The 20,714-nt window shown below is 40.9% G+C and overlaps 1 protein-coding gene across 2 annotated transcripts in view; it reads right to left on the bottom strand.

Moving 5' to 3' along the window:
- Positions 1 to 20,714, bottom strand: part of DAAM1 (dishevelled associated activator of morphogenesis 1) — a 180,242-nt gene that overhangs the window by 66,735 nt on the left and 92,793 nt on the right. For both annotated transcript variants that reach the window (XM_032623414.1, XM_032623415.1), the window contains exon 4: positions 2,720 to 2,791. In XM_032623414.1, the coding sequence (XP_032479305.1) occupies positions 2,720 to 2,791 (72 nt within the window). The remainder of the gene's footprint in view (positions 1 to 2,719; positions 2,792 to 20,714) is intronic.

Raw genomic sequence — 20,714 nt, 5'->3', positions numbered from 1 at the left:
CTTATCTATAAATAGCACTTAGAGGATAGGGTGCTTGTAAGGATTTGAAACAGCATGTAACGTGCCTGTTACATGAGGCGCACTCAACAGCAGTAGCCGCTACTGATGCTGAAGACAGTGGATGAGGAAAATGTGGATAAACCCCCCTTCGACAATTCCCAAAGCAGACAGCCAAAGAGCTTAGCTGCCAGGCCAGGAAAGGATGTGGAGGAATCATGTGCCTTTCCAGTCCCCAGGGATAATGTCTTAGGATTTCTGCTGTGTGCTGTCAGGAATTCTCCAGAGAGACTGGCTAGAACTACGGGAGGATGTGGTGGCCACAGAGAGGGTGAAAAAACCAGAAAACTCAGCACAGAGTTTCTGGTCTCATCAGGCCTCCTTGCTCCTTTACAGATGCAGGACTGGTGAGGCCTCATTATTTCATCACCTGTTGTAATGGCTTCTACCCTTAACACTGGAACGATGCTGGCTCTGTCCTTCAAGGAGCATTAGAAAGCTTTGTGAGGTGTTTAACCCATAAAGAAGAGCAAAGTGACAATTTAAGAGCCTGGAAATGATACTCTTAGAGAGGGCTTTCGATTAGGAAGCAAATTTAATTAAAATGTAGATGACTCATGAATGTAGCAAAAGGTTGTCCAAGGAGCTAGATGAAAGAGAAGGGAGGCTCTTGAAGAAGTGACACATAGCAGCACATCACGCACCCTCTAGTGCAGGAAATGAGTCAGGCTGACTCTGGAAAAGGCATGGAGTAAGTCACTAAAGGACAAATTAACCTAACTGTCCCAAAATTTGAAGAAAGGAAAAATCCATATTATTTAGTACTTCTCCATTGATAGAAGTGAATTCATTAACAAAGGAGCAACTTCCCTTGTTAGACATCAAGTAAGGCTGACTTAATTAGAAAGAGAGACAGCCTGCCTGACCGCTTGTTTTTACCCTAACAGCCAAGAACAAGAATTCAGAAAATAGGGACTTCCCCGGTGGCGCAGAGGTTTAAGAATCCACCTGCCAATGCAGGGGACATGGGTTTGATCCCTGGTCTGGGAAGATCCCACGTGCCGTGGAGTAACTAAGCCTGGGCGCCACAACTATTGAGCCTGCGCTCTAGAGCCCGTGAGCCACAACTACTGAAGCCCGCGTGCCTAGAGCCCATGCTCTGCAACAAGAGAAGCCACCGCAACGAGAAGCCCACGCACCACAACGAAGAGTAGCCCCCGCTCACCACAACTAGAGAAAGCCGGCGCGCAGCAATGAAGACCCAACACAGCCAAAAATAAATAAATTTTTTTTTTAAATTCAGAAAATAACCTTTATGTGCAGGAATTGTAAATGACTCTATATTATAATTGCTTCGGCGGATGTAGAAAAATCCCTGATGGTTATCACAAGACTCATGTTCTGATAACATATTCATACAAATGCTGAGATCACTCTTTTCTCATCTTTGCTATTGTGTAGAATGCTTGTTATAAGGACTTGGTGGTTATTTTCTGTTCTTTTCTGCTGTGCTTTTAGAGAAACCCTTGGGGCAAAAACTTATGCAGTTTCTTCTATAATTTATACAGCCCTGTTTACCATGGTGCTTATTATTCATCATGGGACAGCAGAAGAAGCATCTTCAAAGAAAAAGCTAGAAAAGAGGAAGTTACTAAAAGTCAAGGCCTCTGAAAATTTAGCAAAAGTGTGAATGATTCACATATCGTAGTCAGTTTTTAACTGTTGCAGCAGCAGCAAAATATTAGACAATCTAGAAAGTTCGTTCTAAGTGATAAGAAATGAATTCTCCACAAGGGCTCTGTGGATGGCAGGAAAAGGAGAGGTAGAGAAAGTATTATGGAAGCTATCATCTGTTTGACTATAATAAACTCAAAGTTGAGCCTAACAGATTAACTCTTAAAATCGTAAGTGTGTCCACGAAGGCAAAGACTGCTCTCCTGTGAGCAGCCTCCAAGTTTTATCAACGTGAACAAGATTTAGGCTATTAAGGCTCAAATGTTGATGACACGTTTTCTGCTGTGTATTTTTGCTGGATCGACAGACGCCCCTAAGCAGCTCAAAACTCTGACATCACAGAGACATCTATGTGATCAGAATGCATTATTTTAGACACTGAGAATGCATTTTCATCAATTACTGAACCAAAAATCCACATACTGAAGATTTCCCAAGGATATCTCAGCATTATCATTATTACGCCTTTCCATTAAACCACGTATTCCATGAAATTTTTTCTTATTTGTATGAGTAAAAGAGTACCTTCATACCCTGTAAGATCAAGAACCCAGGAACTAAGTCCTCCGTTTAAAAAAAAAAAAAAGAAGGATGAGAACAGTGAAGGGATAGTTTCATTGTACTATTCTTAAATGGTATTAACTTTTAGAATGGTGCTGCCCTATCAAAGTTCCAAATGATTGGTAGGAACAATTGCAAGTTAAAGTTGAACAGAGGCCAGATTTATGATTACATTTCCTCTAATAACAATAATAACTCACTTATATTTTAGTATGTGATTTTATTTAAAACATACTGGAAAAAAATCATTTTGCCAAATACCACTCCTGCCTCCCCTTTCTCCCCAACACTGAGCGTTTGGAATAGAGTTTGGAAAGATAATTACATTTGGTAGTTCTTACTCAAGTGAATACTTATTGTGCAACTGTGCGCTTTGTACTAAACTTGCATTTTAAACTGTGAGTTGAAGAACAGAAAGGATACCTACAGCAGCCATGGAATTGAGCTGATCAATGTAGAATTCAGGCCAACTTGTTGCTCCCTTGTTTTCTTCCTGGTCCTAAAGAGAAAGAAAAAAAAAAAAAAGTGATATACCACCAGATGTATATACACAACAGCCACAAGCACATCTGACTCCCAGAGCCTCTAGACGATGGCCCACACAAACCATTAGAAGACACTGAGATACAAGATATTTGTCTTTTAACGTTAGCTTTAAATCATCAGACTGTCCCCTTGATCAGGGTGGTCTTCCCGATCCAATTTCCACAGAGAGCGCTGAAGTCAGGATTAGGTGTGACAAAGGGGACATTTTCTGAACCAGCGTTCAAGGAGAGTTGACACGGGAACTTAGCCGCACATGGTATGATACTGTTTTCCTTCAGGGGCGCAATAACACTGGGAAGGGCTCTGTGTTTGTTGCAAGGACAAAGGATCTCTAGGTCCTGTGTCGCACTGAGGATGGTACTGCGGCACTACACGTCTGGATGAAGTCCACAAAAGAGGAAAAGCTGCCTTTAACCATGACCACAGGGGGATTCCCTGGCGGCACAGTGGTTAAGAATCCGCCCACCAATGCAGGGGACACGGGTTCGAGCCCTGGTCCGGGAAGATCCCACATGCCGCAGAGCAACTAAGCCCGTGTGCCACAACTACTGAGCCTGCACTCTAGAGCCCACGAGCCACAACTACTGAGCCAGCGTGCTATAACTACTGAAGCCCGCGTGCCTAGAGCCTGTGCTCCGCAACAAGAGAAGCCACCGCAATGAGAAGCCTGGGGACCACAACGAAGAGTTGCCCCCGCTTGCCACAACTAGAGAAAGCCCGTGCACACCAACGAGGACCCAATGCAGCCAAAAATAAATAAATAAAATAAATTAAAAAATGACCACTGGACTTGGCCAATTGTTAACTGGACTTTTTTCCATTAGTTTGTTCAGACTCCAGCAGACAGTAAAAATTTTGAAGAAAGGTCTCATTTGATGTGACCAAAAGTAAATGATACTTCTTCAGATGAGGAGGTAAAATAAAGCCCGACATTGGATGGAAGGTAACAGAATGAACACACATTAGTCCCAAGTCCAGCCCTCATGCCATGACAGCTTGTGAGTTTGAGAAAATGTAATATATCTGAACTGAAGAGAACTGAAACCCAAGGAATTCAGGGACCCATTCCTAAACCGCTCCAGTCAATCCTGCATCTTACAAACCAGGGTGACCTGAAGCCAGCACCAGAGCCCCCAGGGCTTCTGTGGATGGGCACCCTGTGCCAGCCTGAGCTCACACCTCCCCCTCAAATCAGGTGGCTGTGGCCTGTGCTCCATTGGAGCACTGAGTCCACTTGAAGATGGCATTGTGGTGGGAGATTTCCATGCATGTCTGCAAACCTGTGTGGCTCCAAGTCATTTGTGTGACCAAACAAACTTGAAGGGGAAAATTTCAGCTCTTCTCTAGCTTCACATTCAGAGAACACCTTAGTATAATCGGCATCTCCTGTCCCCCTGGAGAAGAGCTGGGCCAGGTACACAGAGCTGCTACCGGACAATGAAGTAGTTACTACCTATTTACTGTGTCAGGATCCCCATCCTTGGGATACCGGCTTCAAGGTAGGGCTATTAATTTCAGTCCTACACTTTACCTAAAAGAAGAGAAACAAACTTTCTCTAAACAAATCTTTCTAGGCAGGTCTACTCTAGCGAGATAAAAGAAACAATTTCAAAACTATTCTTTAAGTAGCCAGGAAAAGGGGGCAAAGTAACTGTTGCTTACAGTGCCTTGAAAGCTGGCAGTAACTGATATCTGAACTCAGGGAGTTGCATGAATTTCATCTGGAGACTGAACATCCCAGATGATGGGGACAAAGGCTAGAGCAGCAGCTTTGAAGTTGGACTGGATTACACTTCCATGGCTTTAAAAAGCTGAGGAAATCTGATGAGTTTTTAGAACAGCCCCTGATTATTATTTAACATGTTAATAAAATAGCTACAATGGTAGCGTAAACGCTGAACACTTCTCTCCTATTAAAATGGAGTATTAAAGTTTGCAAAACCCCATTGTTACCAATGTTTTCAGCAAGCCAAAACCCACAGTGATATTCAATGGTATTTGAACCTATAAAATGAAATAGAAGGTGCCAGATCTTTCTAGTCCCTCAATCTAGGGCAAATTTCCAAAATTACGACAAAATCACATCCCATGTCTGGGGTCCCATGAGAGCCTGCTGTAAGCTATTAAGTCCTGGTTACTGAAAAGAGATCATTTTAGAAGCTTAAGATTAGTATACAGAGAGAAATCTCTACGCTCTGAAAATGCTTTTAAAATAATGTAAACAGATTAAGAGTAGATCTAGATACTGCAGTCAAAATAAGGGGAAGAAAGCTTCATTTTTATTTTACATGCCCCCAGTGCTGAGAAAATCAAATGAGCTGACATACGTGAAAGCTTCTCATAAAAATACTAAGTGTTATCACTACATCCCTGAGGACGGGAGGTAATCCTCAGAGTTCTTCATTTTAGCAGTGCATTTCCCTGGTCCTTCTATACAGATGTGTGCTACAGTAGCCAAGAGAAGCTCATCCCTGTGAACCAAATCTCCCCCTCCTTTGTGTGGCTTCTGGAGTCTGCAGTGATACACAGACACAGGCCAGAAGGATCTGAACGCAATTGTTCTCCGAGGTCCCCGAAAGAGCACTGGACACAGAGACTTGCCAAGGGCGAGGCTTTCTCCTAAAAAGTCCATGAAAGAGATCACTGATGGAAGGGTAACATGTATAATATTCCTGGAAGGGCGGGTCCTCTGTATTACTAACCTCAAACACATATTATTCTTTGAGTCATCTGTCTTGGTTCTATTTACTTGTTCTAGAGAAACAAGTGGGAAAATACACAAGCTTGTATAAACTGTACTACTGTAGTTGTAATAGAAGCAACTGTAATATCCAGCACATACAGAGCTTACCATGCATCAAACGCTGTTCTACTCACTGCGCTCTTCATTGAATCTACCCTGTGAGGTAGATGCTGTCATTATACTCATCTTACCGAAGAGGAAACAGAAGTAAAGGGAGGACAGATGTGTTGCTAAAGGTCATCCTGCTGGAAATTCAGAGGCAGTGAGAAAGTATCATGGCAACCTCTTTCCTAAGATTAGACCTCAGGTTAACCACAAGCAATACACATTGAGTGCAAAGCTGGCTTTTCACTCTTCACCACTTCACTATAAGAGACTCAAACATGGTTAGCGGCCAAAAATGAGTTCACCTCTCCCTAAACCCTTAGTGCTACATTCAACATTTCTGAATATTATTCTAAGGCCTGATGTCTTACCCGGGCTACCTCTGAACCCTCTCTCTAGACTTTCTGTGGGAACTCTTCTGCCCCTCTATCAACACCTCATCTATCGTTGTAATGTGTGCATGCAGACAGCACTTAAGAAGCTTTTCCCTAACCTGTTCTCCCGTTCTGTTATACACCTCATGTTATCGGCTGTCTTCATGGGGATTTCTCAAGAGCCCCTGAAGATGAGCCCATAGCACTGACCAGCTGTGGACACTGAAATTGTAAACAAAACCCTCCCTAAACCATACACCTCTAACCCTACTTTTGGCTACCTATTTCAGTGATTCCATTAGAACTTTTCTCTGATAAGCAAGAATACTGCCTTCATTCTGTTCTTTTAAAAAGTTGCTTTTCCCCCCTCTCTTTTAAAACAGATTGTAGGTAACCCTTAAAGACACGTAGAGGAGGTTGTCCTATGGGAATACAAGTTCTAGCAATCACATTAAATGCTCTTTTCGTTCTACCTACAGTATGGATAATTCATATTAATATCTAGTTTTGTTTCTTCTTGAAATGTAATAAGCATTTAAGATATATGCCTATCTTTAGAGGATCTATTAGATTAATTAGAATTGAATTGATATAAACATTTTATGTTATTAAATTCTCCACTGATAACTGGTTTTTGAGAATATGTGCAAACATCACTTATATTCAGAGAGATGGTATGATGGAAAAATGACCAGATAGGCCATGCAAAGATGAGGTTCCAGAACTTACCTGTTGGTTTATTCAATCTGCATCTCTTGCTAAGCTTGAATATCTTTGGGCCTTGTTTTTCTTCTGTTCAAAATAAGAGGTGAGACTAGACCGTTTCTAAAGTCCCTACAAGCTCTAAGAGTCTACATGCCTCTAATAGTGAGATGCCATGGAAAACACAGTTTGTTACTATATTTAGTTTGAGGGCCCAATTTTTAAAATCAGTAATTTAAAAAAAAATTATGTTGTTCAGTGACTAACTTACAAAACCCTTAACTTTCAACAGCTAATTCCTTTACAAGGTAATTAGAGGGGGAAAAAACTCCTCAACATTAATTATTTTATTATTTGTCTAATCCAACTCATCCTGTTTTCTTAGTAGCTTGACAGTCATCAATAAGAGAGTACTCATGGACAAAATTTCCTGCTGGATGGGTACTTTGACACTGCCTTTGCTTTCAACCTGCACTGACTGCAGCTTTAACCTCTTTTCTTGGTTTTCCACTTTGCTCCTACAATCTCAAACTCTGAAAAAACAACAAAACAAAAAAACTCTTTGCTAGTAAAGGGAACTTGTACAGTGCAAAGGACCTTCAAGAACATTGATTTTTTTTTTTTTGTTTTTGTCTTTTAAAATCAGGCTCTAATCAACCAACTCATTTAGAAGGTAAAGAAATACATAGTCTATTTCTAACCTCACTTCATTTCCGACTGACACATTATTCACTCCATATCTCTGTTCAGTGGCTACTAAAAAAAAATCCAAGAGATCCTCCCTCATTCTCTTTAAATGTTCGACAGTACATTTGTTTTTCTCAGCATCAGTCTGCCCATAAGAATAAATTTTGCATTATTCATTTGTCTGCACTCTTTCTGAAGTAAGCATTCACAGCTATATCCCAGACTCCTGTCTCTCGCTTCACTATCCTCTCTCTTTCAATCCAAGCTGACTGTATCCCACTTCTTCTACCACCATCAACAGACAGGCATTTGACTCCTCAGCCACTCGCTACCTTAAGTGACTTCTAGGCAGGCGAGGTAAGTAACCTCTGCATGTGACTCAGTTTTAGTTTCCTTTTCTGTAAAAGGGGTGCCTACCTCATAGGGTCATTGTGAGGATTTAATAAGCTAATACAAGTAAATAAAGATCTGGGAACAGTACACACAGAAGTGCTCAATAAATGTTAGCTAGGATGATAATGATACTCTTTAAGGATCTCCAGCTATGGCTATTCTAAGTCCTTGTTGCTAGGACTGAAAAAATTGGAGCAGTTTGGAGGTAAATTTTGTCAGTAATTGTTCACATTTAAAACACACACGGCCTTTGTCAGTCTACTTTCAGGAATTTAGCCCGTGATAACACTTGCACAGTTACATATTACAAAGATTTGTTTCACTGCAGTGCTGTTTGAATTAGCATATAATAAAGTTAACAAGTATATGGAAAGGGGAATGGTTGAATAAACTACTTTGTAGCAGTAGCAAAGAATGAAGTAGAGTTGTGTAATGATATTAAAAATGACCAAGTATATTATGAAGGGGAAAAAATGCTTTAAAATATTATTTTCCATCTATAGAAAAAATATGTACACTACAGACAAACATTTCTGGAAATAGATATAATAAAATTTAACAATGGCTACCCCCTGGGTAGCAGTAGGAAAAGTCTTTTACTTATAAACTTCTGTATGATTCAAACTGTCATTTTACTAAGAACATGCACTATTTTCACAATTAAAATAGAAGTAAGTTTGAAAGCATTACGTGTCCTGTTAGGACAAGAGCTCTGCTTTTTCTAATGTTCTGTGTGACATGAGCAACATCAGGTCGAGACTCTGCAACATTTGCGGTGTTTCTGTTCTCTATCCCTGGGGCACCCCTCTGCTCCCTACAGCAAATTATTTTAAAACATTTCTCTAATTATCTCCTCTTACTGGATTTTCTATTTCTAAAACAGACTATTAACCCTAATATCAGCTGTTTATGCAGACAAAGATACTGAATGATCTGGGCTAAGGTGTATGTACCCAAAGCAGGCTAACACTTTCTAAAATTTCCACACTTACATATTTGTGTTGCAAACAGTTTCTTGGTAGCAGCTGAAGTCTCTCAGTGACATAAGTAGGTCTCAAAGTGCAGTTTAAACATGAAGTCTTAATGTAAAGAATACTTCTTTTGAAATTACCACAGGGAAAATTTCCAATAGGATCAAGTAATAGTATGTAAGACCTGGTACAGTTTTTCTTTAGTTTAAGATGCTCTTAGAAGGTCCAAAATAGGCTGTGCAAAGGTCAATCAATTGTAAAGGACACGTTCGGTGGTTGTTCACTAGACCACAAATCACAGGCAGAAGCAACATGCACTTGGCCAGCAAAGGCCATAAATATCCATTCAGTTACAAACCCATGAGGTTTTTAGATAATACTTGTTAGGAAATAAAGACACACTATTTAACCGTCTAGATTGGCTAAAAATCTTCTATAGCGATATATAATAGTACCATTAACTCAAAAACAGTAGAGACAAACTAAGGTTTAACTAAATGAATTTCAACAGCAGAAAGGTACTATTTCAGTATGATACAAAGTAAACTTCATTCTGATAATGTTCATTACAGGACAAAGGCAGCTAAACACTAATAAAAACCTGTTCCCTTTTTAAAGAAGATTCTCTTAGAAAACATGTTAACTATGATCATATAGGCTCAAGAAATGCTACACCTTGTTAATGATCAAAAGAGTCACCTGTTGCATTAAACTGTCATTCATATTCTGGATTTCATGGGTTCAGCCCCATATACTAATGAACACCACAGATGTTAAATAAATTCACTCTATACCTAGAATTTTTATAGAATACTAGGCAGAAAGGGCCAGACAGGTCAAAATATTTTATTCTGTTAGGTATGTCTCCATGATGTGTGTGGCATCTAATAAATTCGAGTGAATGATAGGAAACAGATGACAATGTGGGTGAGACCAGGTCCAAGGAACAGGGAAGGAAGAGCAGGTAGGATGGAAGATGGAAAAATATTTTGCAGAAGGCCTTGCTAATGACTTCTGCTAATTTTCCCTTCTAGCTCAATAGTAGTATAATTAGCATCTTCTTGAAAGATGGCCATGATGAAGTATGGTACAGCCAGCTTCTTCTGTAAAGGGCCTGATCATACGTATTTTCGGCTTTGTAGACCACAGTCTGTTGCAACTACTCAAGTTCAACTCTGCCCTTGTACAGCGTGAAAGCAGCTATAGATAACACTTAAAGAGTGAGCCCTGCCATGTTTCAGTAACACTTTATTTACAAAAACAGGTTATTGGCCAGATTTGACCCACGAGCCATAGTTTGCCAAACGCTGTGCTATATTAAGCTTGGCTCTCAAGAGAGCGGGAGTACATCAAAATTCTTAGTTGGTCACCAACTATTTTCCATGCTTTCTCCTCTCCTCGAAGCCACTCTATGTCCAACAGTCCCAATTAAAAGTTAGGATGAGGGCTTCCCTGGTGGCGCAGTGGTTGAGAGTCCGCCTGCCGATGCAGGGGACGCGGGTTCGTGCCCCAGTCCGGGAAGATCCCACATGCCGCGGAGTGGCTGGCCCGTGACCCATGGCTGCTGAGCCTGCGCGTCCGGAGCCTGTGCTCCGCAACGGGAGAGGCCACAGCAGTGAGAGGCCCGCATAGCGCAAAAAAAAAAAAAAAAAAAAAAAAAAAAAAAAACAAACAAAAAAAAAAAGTTAGGATGAGCACGTAAGTGTGTGGAACTTGCCCAGTAATGTGCATTTCTGCAAGAGAAGGAGCAGGACCGGCCATGCCTGAAAAGTGTACCTTCTTACCAAGCTCGCTGCTTCCTGAAATCTCACTTTTAAAAACAGCACAGAATCATTAGGTCCTTTAAATCCTGATATTTGCCTCCAACTCTTTCCCTCTTGTTCTTCATTCATCGGGAAGAGAAAACCTTGTAGGGTCCACAAACCTGAACTCCTGAGACAGTAGCTTTACTCAGGCCTTCCAGCACTTACCTCTGACCCCTGGCAGTGGGCTGAAACTATATTCTATAACCGAAGTTTGCCAAAGGCAGGCGGTTGGTTTCAAAAACTACTCCCTATGTTGTCACATTTCAAGACAGTCATGTGGTTCCTGGGACTGCCAAGCCTGGTTGCATTTTTTGGCCACTGCCACAATTACACATCAAATGCATCTGCTGCCCAAATCTGGTTGGGCCCACACAAGGCCTGATTACAGAACAGCATCTTCTGCATCTGCCAGGAAATCCAACACCTCCTCCTAAGCCTAGAATGTCAGTCATTTTCTGGAAAGACTGGAGGGTGACTCGCAATAACAATGGCTTTCACATTTAGCATTTAGAATCACAGAAGAAGAGCAAACTTCCTTCCCCATTTTTCCTAATGCTACAAAACATCTGTATGTTTTTAAGGCAAGCCATCATGGAATTACATAGCTAGGTCTTTGACCCTAGAGACACCCTAGTTTGAGTTTCTCCTCACAGGGATCCCTTATAGAAGGTCACCGGCAGGTGATCGATCATATGTTCTCTGAAAGAAGGCTTCAAAGGTCCACAATTGTTTGGAACCAGCACTCTCACCGACTGTCAGAAAATTCACCTCATAACTGAATTGACAGATGTCTTCTTGTAACTTCAAGCACTTGTTGGCCTTAGTTTTGCCCTTGGGAACTACATGGAATAAGTCTAATTTCTCCTATGAACAATAACCCAGCAAATATAGAAATGATTTGAATAAAGCTATGATGTCCTCCCAAAGTCATCTCCTAACCAGGCCAAAAATTCTCCACTGACTGAATAGCAAATGTTTATCTTCCTCAATTCATAAATAAATCTCAAATTTTCCATAAGGTCATCACACCCACATGTCTACTACTTGAAAAAAATAACCCCAATACATCCATCTGAATTGCTATGAAAGGGCTCTTCTCACATGCTTGTCGGTGATGTTCAACTCTACATGGTCTCTACTGAAAGGGCACTGGGAAGATATCCGACCAGAATGTCTCTCCAAGGGGAAACAGAACAAGTTCTTGCTTTCCTGATGGTCCACAAAAAATAACATTTATGATTTAGAATAAAAGATACATGAAACAGAGGTCAACATGGATAGCCCTTATTTTATCAAGCATACATATTTTTAAAAAGTTAGACATAAACTCAATAGTAAAATTGGGTTTCTTACTATAAGACTGAGGACACTTTATCTCTAAAACATAAATATAAGTTAACAGAAATGAAATAGAACCTAGGCTCACTAGCCGCCAAGAAACTTTAGGGAAGTTTAGGCTCCTTTAGGGCACTGTTTTTCAGGTCTCTGGATTATACATCTGCCGTCCCTGTTCCCCGCCTGTACGTGCATCTCTTCAAACATCATAGGAGCTTCTTCCATGTATGAAGCCTGACACCTCTTCTGACCTCCTGAGCTCTGCTTCTTCCCCTTCTCTGGTGGATGCAGATACAAAGTTCAGTAAAACTGATATACAATGCATGTTTTCTCATAGAGGGCTTCCCACTATCATACGATGTACTCGTTTAAAATTTGATAGAAGATCTCAGATTACTTAAAATAAGGTAGCCCCTCTATCCGTTCTCCCTGAGCTAAAATTCTGTACTGATAAAGGATAATTTTTTTTTAAGGTAAAATCATGGCATGAACTCAGGTCCAAGATTTTGTTGAACTCATTAATAAATGAGAGAGAACCAGTAAGATGTTACAACAGGTTCAAAAGAAAATCCAAAGAGCAAAGATATGTATGAACATTGGTTTACAAATAGATGCAAAACTGGTCAATACGGCAATCATCAATTGCATCAGACGCAAGTTACTTCAATGGACAAGAATCATTTGCGTTGCTATCAGTTTTTTTTTAAACGATTTGCCGATTTGTTAAATAGCTCAAAGATAGTGAAAAGTGGAGATCACTCTGAAGAGTGCTATAGACAGGACATTCAGCAATTTTTTTCTGGCATTTCAATATAACTACAGTTTAGCAAAATAAAATATGTATGACTGGTTGTATGACTGGTTGAAGTCCTGCCTGGTTGAAGAGGACGTAGTCTACAAAGGTGTTAAGGTGGAAGCCAAGCTGTATGACTAACACCTTGCACCAGACTCTCACACCTAAATTACACAAATGCTCAGGCTTGCCCAAAGCTTCTGCTGAAGAACACCTACCCTATCCTGACCACTTCACCTCAATTCTACCTGTTTCTGTTGCCTTGTCTAGTCTGTGTGGCATGGTTTCTATTTGTGCATCCACTGAGACTATTCTACTCTATCCCCCTTATACCCACAGATGTACCTGGTCGTCTATCCTCCCCAGAAATTTGCTGGGCAAATAGCTGGAGTACTTCTAAGAGACTTCTTGTACTGCTCACCAAAAAAAGCAGTGAACTCACTCAGTGAGTTTAGACCCTCCCCACCTCCCCTAACCCCACCCCCAGCCAGAAAGAAAACTACACTTGACCACTGTTCCCTTAAAAAAAAAAAAAAATCAGGCTTGTGCTACTTCTCGGCCAGCTATCATTTTTGTTCTCCCCAAAATCACCTACATCAGAAAAGCAAGAAAAGAGTGCCACTTTAAAGACATCTAGTCTCTCTGTGGGAATCCCAGCAGTGAAACAAAGAGTAACAATGTGACTCTGAGAGTAAAGAAGCCAGCTACATTTCTTAAACAGCTCAGAGGCCCAGCCTGTTTCAACACCCTCTTCTTTCCTGAAAAAGCCTTGGCTGACTTTACAGAATTGAAATCTTAAAAGTCATATGCTACAGGATCCTGGGGGAAAATGCATTTCATGTGCTAATATAGTTAAGAAAATAGCCACAATCCTTACCTAGAACTAAAAGCTGAGACTTTACAGTCCACTTTCCAAACTACGAGACATTTATTTTATTTATTTTAATAAGTCACTTCTTTGGCAAAGCATTTCACGGCATGGAATATGACTGGAGCCTAAACATCTCAATCAGTGTAACTCCAACATCTGAAGCCAATTTTAGATGACAATTTCCCTTCATTTTCATGGCAAAGAAAAAGAAACAGGCCCCAATTATTATTTTCAGAAATGATACAAGCCCACATCCCCCTGTTGCCTATGACACAAAGGTGTGTAATGACATAAAACAAATTACTTCTATGTAGCTTGTTAAGAGTCAAGTCTTTGACCCATGTGTCATCTGGGAGTGCTACAGACCCAGGTACAATTTAGTCCAGCTGGTTGGTAAATTAACATGTTTGGACACACATCACTAAACCCTCACACAGTGTGGAAATCCAATCAGTGGTGTCAATGGCCTTTGTTGCCTCACATCTTGCTACCAGATTTGCTACCAGACCAGCCTTTCAGAACGTTGTAAAGCGGGTTTTGATGTTCTGTAACCTGCTCTTGGGAAAACAATCAAAGTGTGTTTATGATTTGCAATATAATGCTTAACACGAGGCCATAAAGAGAGGACTTTGGAAAATAGTAATTAAACTATGAAGAGAATCAGGGGAAACAGTGAGCCCGTAAAGGCATATTCCATTCAGGAAGCATTCTCAGGATGCCTGTGAAAAATGCTATGGCAGGGTTAACTGTCCCCTAGAAGGAGAGTCATAACCATATTTCTGATTTTAAGCCATCGTTGGCTCTACAGAATACTACTGAATTAATGACAGCATTTTTGGCAAAAGAAAGAAAAAAGAAAAGCATCAGTTGGAAGATGTCACTGTCTTAGAAATGTCTAAATGTGAGAATGTGGGGGAGTACATCTTAGAAACTGAGGAGATATAAACTGCTTTTCCTGACATACGGGGACAGATGAAAGGATGCCATCTTAAGACTGCTCCAGTCAAATGCTGTTCCACAGAGCACTAAAGAATAACAAGAGAATTTAAGACACTAATTTAAAGTTGGTATTCTTTGGAAGACTTTCTACTGTAACCCGTTTCTAGTTCCACACATTACTTGGTTCCCAGAGTGTAAGGAATCTGGAGAATTCTGCATAGAAGTTATTAGTGGCACATTCTAACTTACACTGGAAGCTCAAAGCTTCTTCCTACTTCCCAAAAGGGAGAGGCTCTGAAATGCAACAACCGTAATGTGGATTCAATAACATTAGGTGTGCTAGAGCTATTAGTGAAAAGAATGAAATGAATATATATAGAAAAAACTCAGGAAAAGTGGCTTTTTTACTTCTTTGATCTCTCTTACAAAGTGGATACTTCCTTCTACTGATATCTTTCATAAACCTATCTCCTGGAGACGGTGAAGTCAGGCAGGCTTTGGGTGGTCTTTTTATGAAAGTAAGTGCCATAGCATCTAGAGAATCTGAGAGAACCGGGGAGAGATGCAAAGGCAAGAAGCATGGAAAGTGATACTTATGTACAACCATAATCTAGGCGCAAGGGTAGCCTTCAAGGGCAAAGGAGGGTAAATATCTGCTACAAATGCCACGTTCTCCCACCATGTGTCAGGGCAGACAGTGCTATTCAATTACCACGCTATTTGTACTGAGATCCTTCATAACCTCCAAATGCTTCTCAGTGCTCCAGGCTTCAACCCCTAGCTGTTTAGAGTTAGTAATCAAGATAAATCTTTTTGCCATCTCTGCTTGGAGTTATTCATAGTGCACTCAGTTAATCAGGGAAGGAAGCCACAGTCCAAAGGAAAACTGAAACAAAGGATGTGTGTTGGTCTGGAGTGTCTCATGAGCTACATATCCCTGGGCTGGTGATAACTGGAACAGGCAGCCAGTCCTGAATTCTCATATGTGAGCCACAGTGATACCCCTTTCCAGAGATATAGTGATAGCTGAGAACACTCATTTAATGTGCAATTCTACACCTGCAGATTGCAGAATTTTGGAAATGCAATGGAGCTGTGCCTATGGGCTTCAACACACAGGCAAGGGGCTCAAAGGGCCTCACATAGTTGCATTTGGAACCTTGGTCCACAAGAGCACTGTTGACAAGTACTCTATGGCAAAGACTGAGAGCTCCAAGATTGTCATGTACTCCAAACTCTGCAATCAACACCTGATGGAATCTGTCCTGTAGCCGAGCTGTCAAAACGAATCTGCTTAAGAATTAAGATTTGGAAGCCAAAGATAGCCCGCTCTGCAGTAGCTGAGAACGACTGCCCTCCCAGGGCCTCCATTCAAACCCACAGCTCCAAGTCTCTTCCAGTGACTGGAGCCGAAGCAGGAGTGTTCTCCCCACAGTGGGGCACCGATGCAGGCATGAGTGACAGCTGTGGTGTGAAAGCTGTGGTGTCTGCTTCTCTAGCCTCCATTCCAGAGGGGAAAATAGAGCTCCACGGGACACACAACCCCCATACTCTCCATGACTCCGTATTAATTGGTTTGTCCAACTAAGATAACTTTCTTTGTCTCAGCTATATATTGCTTATTTATTTTTATTGTTCTTTGAAAGACTATAAGTGAACGTAAAGCACAGGGTCACTCTCTTCCACCCTCTTCCACCCTGATGTTCCCTAATTAGAGGGGGGGCTTCCCTGGTGGCGCAGTGGTTGAGAGTCTGCCTGCCGATGCAGGGGACGCGGGTTCGTGCCCCGGTCCGGGAAGATCCCGCATGCCGCGGAGCGGCTGGGCCCGTGAGCCATGGCCGCTGAGCCTGCGCGTCCGGAGCCTGTGCTCCGCAACAGGAGAGGCCACAACACTGAGAGGCCCGCGTACTGCAAAAAAAAAAAAAAAAGAGAGGTGGCATCCACAAAGCAGATTCATGGAGGATGGACAGACAGTGAGTTACCCATCTCAGTTACTCAATATCTGAAGCAATCAAGGAGTACAAGAAAGGGGAGAGGCTTTCATAATTTGTATAAAGAGATGACTGAGATAAAGGTGCTCTGGTTAGAGGAGAAGAAAGAGACCAATTGTGTGCTTTTCCAGCCACCGCCAACATGCCTGTTTGTGCAGACGTGCCGATTCTGCACCAGCACTTTAGTCACCCACCAGGGAGGTGGCGGATACCTCAGAGGAACTTCCTGTGTTTGGTGATGGCATATATCAGTCAAAAGCTGGCTAAAGATGGAAACACAGTTAGCCTGGGTCTGGACCTGAGGGTGCAAAGAGGTCTAGAGGAGAGGAAGAGCGAACCACACACAGAGCAGTTTCCTTTGTAGTCAAACCAAATAAACATAATGCTGAGTGAATTGTCCGTTTTTAGGTACTTGTAACATTTTGTACTTTGGTCCAGCTTTAAAGATATTTGAATGGAACGCTTTCATTTTCTAAACCTTGGGTTTTTCTTTTTTAAATGAAATGTTTACTTCCTATTCCAGGAATTTTTACTTTAATTTGATGGGCTAAGGTATATGGGAGAAAACTGAAGAACTTTAATGACAGTGTCCTGTACCTGAAACATTCAAACTTACATAAAATGACTGATGAGGGCAACCAGACACTAGTTCCATCCCCTCAGACAATACCAAGCCCTCAGATGGTTGGCAACTAATTCACTGCAGGTATAAGCTATTACAACAATTGCTTTGGAGAGCAATTAAAGGTAAAAATGTTCAAACCAAATGACCCAGTAATTACATGTCTAGGTGCCTATCCTAGAGAAATTCTTGAACACATACACAAGGATGTTCACTGCAATGTTTTTAAAATAATGAAAACTTGGAAATAGACATTATCCAAAGGGGGGATAAAAATAATTAAACTGTGGCATGTTCATATAATGGAACATTATATCATAGTTAAAATGAAAAGATACCATATATTGTCTATGAATATACACATTCAGAGTAAGATAATATATATATGGACAAAGAAAAAAAACACATATCACTTTCAGAATAGAGGTCACCTTTCGGCTTCAACTATATTTATAATGTTTTATTTCTTAAAAATCCATGGTGAGTATGATAAAATGTTAGCATTTGTTAAATGTGGGTGTTTCTTACATTCTGTACTTTTTTGTGTACATAAAAACTCCACACACAGAAAAAATAATCAACCAGGAAATACTAGTTTATTGCATGATTGAGTAGAAAGTTATCAGAAGTTTGTTAGTTTTCTTTATTAGAAATTTTAGAGAATGCCAGTTTATTGGAACCCAGAATGTCCACTCTGGCAATTAGGTTTAAGACTCCTAACAAGAGCAGCCACTGTGAAAAACAGCATGGAGGCTTCTCAAAAAACTAAAGAAAGAACTAACATATGACCCAGCAATTCCACTCCTGGGTATATATCCAAAAAACCAAAAACACTAATTTGAAAAGATACTTGTACCCCAATGTTCATAGCCACATTATTTACAATTGCTAAGATATGGAAGCAACCCAAGTGTCCTTCAACAGATGAATGGATAAAGAAGATATGGTACATATACACAATGGAATACTACTCAGCCATAAAAAAGAATGAAATTTTGCCATTTGCAGCAACATGAATGGACTTGGAGGGCATTATGCTAAGTGAAATAAGTCAGACAGAGAAGACAAATACTGTATGATATCACTTATACATGGAATCTAAAAAATACAACAAACTAGTGAATATAACAAAAAAGCAGCAGACTCACAGATAAAGAGAACAAATTAGTGGTTACCAGTGGGGAGAGGGGACAGATGGGGCAGGGGAGTAAGAGGTACAAACTACTAGGTATAAAATAAGCTACAAGGATATATTGTGCAACACAGGGAATATAGCCAATATTTTATAATAACTATAAATGGAGTATAATCTTTAAAATTTTTGAATCACTATATTACACCTGTAACTTCTGTAGTATCGTACATCAAATATACTTCAATAAAAAGACTCCTAACAATAACAGTATCTGCAACTGTGTTGAAACGTTCTTTTACTATTTCTTCAACACTGACATTTTGTTTTTTTAGCTTAGTTTCAGAAATCATACAGCTAGAATGCACTATTGGATTACAATGCTGCAACTTTGAACAAGTTTTGTTGCTGAGAAGAGAACCTGTAAACGCGGTTCATTTTGACCTAGTAAGTTACTCATTTGTGAAAATTGACTTGTTTAATGGAACCTCTTGGTGTTGGTCTAAAAATATTCTTTAATTGTCTTATTTTGAAAACTGAAGATATTTATCAACCACTTACGTTTCCTAGGCCACAAAGAAGGAATTGTAATGTTGTTTGCAAACCCAATGAAGTGAGCATCTCCACGGGCTGCCGTGGGAAGCAGGGACTGAGTGCTGCGGTGGCACGTGGGTGAAAGGAAGAAAGAAGTGGACTGGAGTCTGACTTCCTCTTGGCCTCCCTTGTCCAAGACGTAAATTAAGGGCGCTCCTGAAATCAGATTCAGAGCTCTACCCAGAAGTTAAGGGACTGCCGTTGACTACCATTGCCCTAGAAACTGTTGAATTAAATGGGGCCCCTTTTTACCAATTTCTGATGCTCATAATAAAGACGTTCTTGGTTTCTTCCCTTATTCTACACAATGTATCCTCCCGTCTTACTATTTCCACCTCTGAAATATCCTGTGAACAACTAAGGGAGAGGTGCTTTTGAAATACTCACTACTGTTCTGAGAAAACCAGGTATCATTATTTACCAATATGGAGCTGAATCCCAGGCTAGCATGAATGTGAACAAGCAGAAAGTCAGTCCATACCACTGTTTCATTTATTGTCACCATCACTGACATTGCCAGTGATCACAGCTAACACTGACATGTCCCAAGTTCTCTGACAACCTCAAAATCATATTTTCTCAGTTTTCACAACAAGCTTACGAAATTGACCTCATTGTACAGACGAGAAGAGAGAAATGAGAGGGGTTAAGAAATACGTCCCAGGTCACACAGCTAGAGAATCAATGGGGTATCCTGCCTTCTCAGCTTACCCTTTGGATGGCCTTTGACTATGCAAAGTCTTTCTCATAGCTATTACTTGGCTTCTATTTATCTCAGAAAAAATAGTGTCAGACACATTACGCTATACTTTAGAACAACTGTCAGGGACAAACATAATTTAGGAAACCTGCAGGCAGATCCATTAATGGAAAGACATTTGGAGACAATCCACCTCAAGGGGAGGTTCTCTCACTGGCAGTATCTCAAGCCTGAAAAACAGAGAACTCTACAGAACCGGAGTATAACACCCCAACAGAAGAATCCAGAAGATGTCTGCTCACTTCACCAAGCACCAAAGAAGAAAGGTAGATATGTTTTGGTTCATTCTATGGGCAATTTTGCTCACTGCTTCTTCATTAATGAAGCTGAGTCAACATTAATGAAAACACAAACTGTGAGTTCATGACCACCTGGACACTCCATGGCAGGGGTGGCAGTAGGCACAGCTGGAATGATAGAATTGGTAACACTGGAGGAAAAAAATGCCCCCAAACTGGTATTATTAAACAAAGGGATTATAGGAAGAGGAGGCAAATAAATATTCATGAACCAACTGCTCCCTTTTTCTAAAAAAATAAATTTATTTTACTTATTTATCTTTGGCTGCATTGGGTCTTCGTTGCTGCACGCAGGCTTTCTCTAGTTGCGGCGAGTGGGGGCTACTCTTCGTTGCGGTGCGTGGGTTTCTTATTGCAGTGGCTTCTCTTGTTGTGGAGCATGGGCTCTAGAGCGCAGGCTCAGTAGTTGTGGCTCACGGGCTTAGCTGCTCTGCAGCATGTGGGGTCTTCCCGGACCAGGGCTCGAACCCGTGACCCCTGCATTGGCAGGCAGATTCTTAACCACTGCGCCAACAGGGAAGCCTCCAACTGCCCTTTATTGGGGTACAACTGTGGTTTAAGGGCTGCCAGAGGCAGAGAATCCTCAAATTTTGTACTCCAATTCTAAAATCTGGTGCTCATTTTGATAGCACTGGCTTTTGTAACAAAAAGAAAATAAAGACAGAAAATGGGTCACTGGCTATGAGATTATGCTACTTAACGGGGAAAGGGCCATGAGAAACATGCCTTTAGTGGATTTCTGGGCAGAAAGCTGAGGCCA

Source organism: Phocoena sinus, chromosome 2, assembly GCF_008692025.1.
Source record: "Phocoena sinus isolate mPhoSin1 chromosome 2, mPhoSin1.pri, whole genome shotgun sequence".
In the NCBI taxonomy this organism is placed as follows: Eukaryota; Metazoa; Chordata; class Mammalia; order Artiodactyla; family Phocoenidae; genus Phocoena; species Phocoena sinus.
Note: the sequence above shows the minus strand (reverse complement) of the source record. Positions and strands in the feature narration are given on the sequence as shown.